The following is an 8,381-nucleotide window of genomic DNA, read 5'->3' on the forward strand; positions in this document are numbered from 1 at the left end:
ATATTTTATATTTAATTAATTATTTATATAAATGAGTCCGAATAACATATACCTAAAATATAAAATTGAAACTCATCACCACTATTATTTCTTAAATTTAAATTCATCTCAAATCTAATTATATACTATTTAAATTTATTTTATTAAATTTCCATCCAATATTCACAAATATTCAACTATTGTCATCTTTAATTTTGAGTTCAAGTCCCGATTAAAAAAGAAAAAAAAAAAAATCTAAATCTGAGTGAGAATGCCCGAGTACCGTGAACTATGAGGCCCTTAACCCAACACAACCACCCTCTGCTCTATGTGCACTGCACATTGTTCTCTAGGGTTTTAAAAGGGTTTAAGGTTTTGTTCTTTCCTCAGTTCGTTCGCTCCTTCTACAAATGGAGATCTCTTCAAAACCATTAGCTCCGCCTGAGATGACATAAAATCCAATTCCCAATACTTCTCTTGCGAACCCAGAAACCCTAACCTTAAACAATGATCTTAAAGCCCCTTTCTTCCAAAACCCACTTCTTATCCCCATCTCCTTCCTCTTCTCCTTTTCCCTACTCAATCCTTGTCTCTTACTTGTGTACGTCTCCAGCGACTCTTCCTTCCCGCTTCCATTCCTTACGGCGCCTTCAGGAGGAGGAGTCGAGAAATGTCAAGATTTCTGTGTGGTGGGATTTTGAGAATTGCAATTTGCCTGCTGGTGTTAATGTGTATAAGGTTGCCCATCTGATCACTGCAGCGATCAGGGCAAATGGGATGAAGGGTCCTATTCAAATTACAGCATTTGGGGATGTGCTACAGCTTTCAAGGGCTAATCAGGAAGCCCTTTCCTCGACTGGGATCAGTCTGACTCATATTCCTAATGGTTTGTTCTTCTTTTGTTTTTCTTTCTTTTAAATTTAAATTTTTTTTTTATGAATTATGAATTTTTTATGATTGGGTTATGTTGTTTTTTGGATGTCATTGAGTGTTTTGTGAATAGTTGAGTAGCAAAAATCATGTGAAAAGAATTACAAAATATTTTTCAGCTCCTGAATCAATTTAGTGAATGTCCGTTTGGTGGAATACTGGAATTATGGTATGGTTGATGAGTTTGAAAAAAAAATTTCATTCCTCAATTGGTCAAATGGGATAATGTTTTTTGCATCTCTATATATACCTCTGAGATGTAGCTGCCAGAATGGTTTGTGGTGTTGAATGTTAAGTGCAGTTGTCTGAATAAAGTGGCCGGAACTATGAACATGTTTACAATATCTATAGGGCTCAAATTCAGTTATGGATGGCTAGAATTTTTCAAATCACTTCTTTCGATGGTTTTGTAAATATGCTAGGATAACTTAATGAAAAGGGAGTTGTATGAGGCCGTATATTTTTGTCCATTTTGAACTTTATCATGTATTTTAATTTTTGTTTGTGTGTAAACAGGGGCAGAGTCAGAAAATTAATCCACTGGGGTCATAAAAATTTTATTTTTGCTCGATTCAATGAAAAAAAATTACACAATAATAAACTATTCATTGAAAAACATAATGCATGTAAATTTTTAATATATAATAGTAATTAAATAGAAAATAAAATTAATTTCATAAAATAATAAATTCTTGCTATAATATTAAATTTACAATTGTCTTCAATGAGTCTTTCATTATTAATGCTATCAAAGACATCTTTCTCAATATATGTAATCAAAGAATCATTCGACAAATTTTCTTTTGTTCGCTTTAATTGCGGGGAGTTTTTTTTGTCGGACAAATTCCTAAGCTAAAAGGATTTGGTAATCCTTATCAAATAAGGATATTGTATGTTCCATATAACAATATTTAAAAAAAAAAGGACAAAACCTGGTTTCAATTGAGCAATTAAATCTTTAGTACATGTGTAATTTTTTTTTTAAAAGAAATTGAGTGGGATCAATTGACCCACTTACATGAATGTGGCTCCACCCTTGCGTGTAAGCATTGCTGTGTTATTATGTTGTTTTCTTATAAGAAAACGTTTCTCATTCCAGATTTAGTCCTTGAACTTGTATGTTTTGTGCAATAACTCCTTGAATTAATTTTTTTGTGTATTGTTTTCCTGCACTATTTTCTGGCATTGAATATTTCCAAAATAATGGGAGAAGGAAAATCAGAGTATAAATTTTTTCATTTTTTATAAAGAACCTCTATATTTCTTCGAACTCAATTGTATGTTTTTCGTAGTTATCTCATTTTTGCAAATTTTCTGCCAGAGCAGGGGGAAAGAACAGTGCTGATAGGTCTCTTCTTGTAGATCTCATGTATTGGGTTTCCCAAAATCCACCACCTGCCCATCTTTTTCTAATTTCTGGTGATAGGGATTTTGCTGGTGTGTTACATCGATTAAGGATGAACAATTACAATATATTGCTTGCAAGCTCAAATTCTGCTTCTAGTGTTCTCTGCAGTGCAGCAAGTATCATGTGGCGTTGGAATGCTTTGGTCAGAGGGGAAAACCTAAATGGAAAGATTTTTAATCAACCCCCTGATGGTCCTTATGGTTCTTGGTATGGCCATTATAAGGTGCCTCTTGAAGACCCCTTCTCAGTTGATGAGCAATCAACATGTTCACAGAGCGAAGAGTTGACTGAAGCTAGTTCTGAGACTAAGGTTCGTCCAATTCCAAAAGAAGTTATGAAGCAGGTCCGTGATATTTTGAGTTTGTATCCTAAAGGAATATCAATTACAGAACTGCGTTCTGAGTTGGGAAAAAGGAATGTGGGCATTGATAAAGACTTTTATGGCTATAAAAAGTTCTCTCGCTTTCTCTTGTCCATGCCAAATATTTTGAAGCTTCAATACATTGGTGATGGGCAGTTTGTTGCACGTGCGGTTATTGCAAAGCCTGAACCATATGAGCCCAATCCATACAATACAGGTGCTGTAGTTACTGATGTAGACCAACACCCTGCTAAAACTCTAAAGCCAAATGGTGAGGATAAACCTATTTCTGGATCTGTGGATCGGAAAAATGTAATGCCTTTATCCCCTGAACTAAACACGGAAAGGCCTACAAGAAAAGTGCAACAGTCTCCTCCCGCTGAGAAGCCTGTCAAAATGGATATTGAGCAGCCTCCAAAAGAAATGGAAGAACCTCCTTCAATTGGTGAAAATGATGTGGAAGTGGCTAAAGCACAGGTTGCTGAAGACAATCCGATGCCTATGAAGCAACAAGATTCTAAATCTGAAGTGGGCTTTTTAAAGAAAATATGGAGAAGATGGTTTGGCAGTAATGATGATAGTTCTTCTGGGATAAAAGGTTATGACATTTCAAATAAATCTCACACTTATGGAGATAACTCTGAGAAGAAAAGTGAGAACACTCTTGATAAATGTGGTCGTTCAGGTAATGGGGATAACTCTGAGAAGAAAAGTGAGAGTACTATTGAAATATGTGGTACTTCAGATGATGGCCTTGAAAAGAAGGAAGTTGAGAAAAATTTTGTGAAATCGCCAAACCAGGAAAATGGTCGATTACCTCCCACATCACGTTCATCCAATAGTGACTTGGGGAAAGAAACCTCTATGAGTTATGAACCACATACTGAAATTTCTGGGAGAAGTCTGGGTTTTTTTAGCCTGATTATGAGATGGTGGAAATTTGGGGGAAATAGTCCAAACTCTGATTCATCAGCTGGTCAACCAAGCAAAGAAGATTCATCAACTGATCAACCCAGCAAAGAACTCGAGCAGATAAACAGTTATTCTGGAAAGCATGAAATTTTTTCTGAAGATTCCTTTTGGAAAGAGATGGAATCCTTTTTGGACTCACGGAGGGGATCACTTGTTGTATTGCAATCAAAGACGAGGTGCCTGACTTTTGCTGCTTTACTCTTCTTATACAGTTTTTCCTTCTCTCCTGATCTTTCCTGAATGTGGTTATAAATCTAATTTGCTACCAGCCTGTTCACTTCCCAAGTTTATAAATGGATACTCCCTCTGTCCTGTTTCAAGTGCTTTTTAAAGTTAATGATTGGATATTCTCATTTTTATTAAAAAAAAAATACTAATAATTGACTAAAGTACCCTTATAGTTAATTAAGATAGAGAAAATGATGGCAAGATATAAATGCATTGGGGATAGCAATAGATAAGGGTAAAGTTAGAAAAGAATCAATAATGCTTCCTTAATTTTATAAAAAAGCAAAAAACGTGGGGGAAAAAAATTTAAAACATCGCTTGAAATGGAATGGGACGAAGGGAGTACTATTTTTCAACTTCTTATGACCAACAAAGCGAAGGGCAAAAAATTAAAATCCAGCATAACTGATTTTATTAAAATCTGTTATACCTGTAAAATATAAGTGTATCAAAAACTTCGTTCTCCTTTTATGAAATAACATGGTGCCATAGGATTAAACCCTGGCGAAGAGAGCATATCAGAGAGATGAGTTCAAACTTCTTAAAAGATTTTCGAGAGCTGTCAAAAAATTTTCACAACTCAGCATTTTGTGGAAACATCCAAATAAGCCACAAGTGAAACTTTTTAATTCATCACTTTTAGCCTTGCTTTTTGGCAACTTGCATCTGCTATTATTTTAATTTTCATGAACTTAGTAGACTCCATAATTTTGAAGTTGAAAGATTACTTGATGATTCTGACCTGCAGGAAAATTAGCAATTGCAGTCATTATTATATGTTAATAGTCCCTCTATTTGTAATTTTTCAGGGAACAAATGGCAAGGGATCTGCAAATGGACGGACCTGTGGTTCTTAGATCTCTTACTGAAAGTGATGTCCTTAAGTTGGTTGGCATGTTAATATCAGAGAAGAAATGGTTGGAAGAAAATCCCTCTGAGGCTTCACCTTTTAAGCTCACTTTGTCTACTGGAAATAATACTTTATTTGGTGATTCTCGTGCTTCAAATGGATTAAGATCTATTTTTTTGAGCACACCATCACAATCTGATTCAAAGAGGCAACCAAATCGCAATGGAGATGAAAGAAATGGAAGAATTCAGAATATTTCTCCTGCTGGAGTTTCTCAACCAGTTAGCTATAGAAAACCTTCAGAAAAGTCTAGAAGTGAGACATTAATCAACTGTCAAAAGCTTGTGAATGAGTTATTGGAGGAGTTTCCTGAAGGATATAATATTTGCTCCTTTAGAAAGCTGTTTCTTGAGAGGTATGGTTATCATCTTGATGTCCAAAAGCTTGGTCACCAAAAATTGGCATCCTTGCTACAGGAGTTGCGTGGGGTAAAAATAGAGTCCAGTTATATTATTCCTTCCAGTATAGCCCCCAATTGTTCCATTCAGGATAGTGCTGTTCCTAATGTCCAAGAATGTGATTCAGTTCATACATCAGCAACTTCAGGTAGTGAATTATCTGATGCATCAAAAGATGATGAATCAGACTCTACATGGGAGGAATTGGGTCCTGTTGACAACACAGGTTCTAGCAGGAAGGACCCAGAAGAAAAAAGCACATTTACCCATTATGAGCCTTCTGTCTCAGATGATGAATTTTCAGAAACAGAAAGAGAGTTCTTAACTGGAACTCGTGAAGGAGGGCTAGCAAAATCTGGAATGAACAATGAAGATAGTTCATTACTCCAAATTCTAGATTCATGGTACAGCAGTAAGGATGGTGTCAAAAAGAAAGACAAACCAGAGAATGTGCAAGACATGGTTGATTGTGCCAAAAATGCTTTACAGCCATCCGATCCATTGGAACTAGGTACCAAGATTGACAGTTCTTTAAGAAACTATGGCCAAAAGCAGAAACCTCAAAAGCGCTATTCTTTTGTTGCAGACCCTGATGATAATAACCTTGATGCTAATAACTCAAACAAGCTGATTGACGGCATAATAGTTAGCTTGAAGAAATCTGGTGAGTCAGGGATGCGGAGCTGATGCATGTCAAGGAGCGAAAACAAATGAAAACATCAAATATCGAGTTTTCTTGTGGAGTGTTGGCAAAGGTGAGATTCAATTTTTTTGAAATTTGAGAGAAATTTAGACTTACATTGCAGTTGCTGCAGCTTTAGTTTAGGAGTTTGACATGATTGAGTGGCTATTTTGAAGATGGGCGCTGTTAAGAAATTTTATTTGTTGTCAGTCCTTAAATTAGTTAAGGCTACCGGTACTAGTCAGAGTTGATGTCTATCCGGCATAGAAGGAGATTAAGATTACTTACACCAATTTATGTAGGCCCTTATAGTGTATTCTTTAAGAAATGCACACTTATTTCTTTTCAGCATTGTATCTTCCGCGCAACTATTTGGGAAAAATTACGTTTCTTCCTGTACTCTTTTTGACTTGCTTTCTTCCTTAACTTCACACCCTCGAGCATGCTAAACTCAAGATATTGCAAAAACCATATTGTTTAATCAACATGCTTACAGCTTACTGCAATCAAACAAATGGATTTGGTTCTCATGCTTTTTGTTCCTCTTGTTTTAACTTGATTCTGTGCGTGATGAGCTTCATTGCATTAAATGTTGGTTCTTGTTTTTAATAATAATTTTGCAAAGTGGGAAGCTTCATGCACTGGGAATTTCCGTTTTTCTCCCCAAAATTTCGCTCGACTTAATTTATTGGTGTCATCATACAGAGGGTTTTGATTGTTTGATCACTATTCAAGTAGTGGTAAGTTATCATATTGATCGATTATTTCAAGAGAGAGAGAGAGAGATCACAACTATTCTATGAGTTTTTGGAATTGATTTCACAGTTAAATTACTTTGATGGGCAGTTTCTCGTGTTATTGAAATCTTCAAAAATTAATCATTTTGTATTGATGTCGAAACTAGTTTGATTTCTTTTTTAATTTTGGAGCAAGGGATTAGGGAAATGGGGATTCAAATCTGGCTTTCATGATATGCCTTAGCTATTGGTCTGATTTAAACTAATTGATTTGGTGTTATTGTGCTTTATCAATAGTTTCTCGACCTAAGTGGTTTGCTAACATCTTTCCTCAACTTTAATTTATATCGTAAAACTCTCAAATTTTAATTTCATTATCATTAAAATTCCTATGATTTAGACTAATGAACTATTAAAATCAACTTTAAAACCGTAAGATCTCGAGTTTGTGTACAAGGTAATACTATTTGTATATATATATAAAAAAATTTTTTTCTTGTGACTTATTATAAATTTATTGTTAAATTTCTTTCACAGTTATTTTTCAAATTGAATTTATATCACAAAAAATTTTAAGCTTTAATTTAATATATTTTTTTCATAAAATTTTTATAGAAATATTCAGATTAAATCATAAATTATGATTATACAAAATTCTCTTTTAAATTTTTATAATTAATTTTAAAATTCAAAATTTTTATTTATTTTTGATTTATTTAAAATAACATTATACTTTAGAAATAGTATAATATTTTTATAAATGTTCACAATTAAGTTGGTGCTCCATATATACTAAATAATTATTAATGATGTGGGGGTCTAATAAAGAAGATAATATCTTTTGAAGGACACATTAACAAAACCATTAAAAGTTAATGAAGTTTTAATAGGTTTTTGACAATACTTTTAGTTATTAATCCTCTAGATTCTAAAATTGCCCAATAAAATTAGGGTAAGCCCAAATACAATTAATACAAAATAAAATAAATATTAGTAATAATTGTTCTCCCAAGTATAGAGTACAAGGACTAATTGGATTATTATTATTTTTTTAATTTCTTAGACTTTTACTTTTATCCTTATGAAATTTGAGTTAAAGACTTTTAAAAGATATTTGATTTAATTATTGAATATAATTAATATATGATGGGTACCGAAATAACTGAATCTATCTATTTAGTGAAATCTTTTAAAAAGTAATTGATAATTGATAAAATATTCATCGATTACCTTTTAGATCAACTTTACGCCATGAAATGTTCATGAACTATTGTATTTTTTTTTATTATTTAATTAAAATAATCTCTAATATTAATTAATCTCAATATTAATTTTTATATTTTGTCTATGCACTGATGATGAGATATTCATGTACCATGTCCACTGTAATAATATTTTTTTTTCTACATACATGTGCATTGTAATACCTTAAATAAAAAAAAATAAAATATACAATTATATTTTTTTATTTTCAATTTTTGTATAAAACTTTAATGACTGTAAAACATTAGATAATTTATTTGATATTATTATTACAATTAATATTAAAATTTTTTTAATATATTAATTAAAGAGTATCATAATTAATTTTAAAATAAATTTGATATATTTTAATTATAAAAATATTAAAATAAGAATTTTTTAAACTATTTTAAAAAATATTTAAAATAATAATTTTAAAATATATATCATAACTTTTTAAGTTTTTTAATTTATTCCTATTTCAAATTTGTTGTGCATCGTGGTAGTGTGTAAATTACAAATAAATAAAATAAA

At 32.4% G+C, this 8,381-nt stretch overlaps 1 protein-coding gene across 2 annotated transcripts; it reads left to right on the forward strand.

Annotated features, from left to right (window-relative positions):
* The first annotated feature begins 227 nt into the window (after positions 1-227).
* LOC110653928 (uncharacterized) lies at positions 228-6,267 on the forward strand. 2 transcript variants are annotated; one of them, XM_021809750.2, is made up of 4 exons: positions 228-865; positions 2,236-3,826; positions 4,688-5,697; positions 5,773-6,267. In XM_021809750.2, the coding sequence occupies exons 1-4, from the start codon at positions 487-489 to the stop codon at positions 5,871-5,873; spliced, it is 3,081 nt and encodes a 1,026-aa protein (XP_021665442.2). In that variant the 5' UTR covers positions 228-486; the 3' UTR covers positions 5,874-6,267. The 2 variants fall into 2 exon arrangements, with proteins under 2 accessions (XP_021665442.2, XP_021665436.2); XM_021809744.2 differs by having other exon boundaries at positions 4,688-6,267.
* The last annotated feature ends 2,114 nt before the right edge of the window (positions 6,268-8,381 follow it).

Source organism: Hevea brasiliensis, chromosome 10, assembly GCF_030052815.1.
Source record: "Hevea brasiliensis isolate MT/VB/25A 57/8 chromosome 10, ASM3005281v1, whole genome shotgun sequence".
Taxonomy (NCBI): Eukaryota; Viridiplantae; Streptophyta; class Magnoliopsida; order Malpighiales; family Euphorbiaceae; genus Hevea; species Hevea brasiliensis.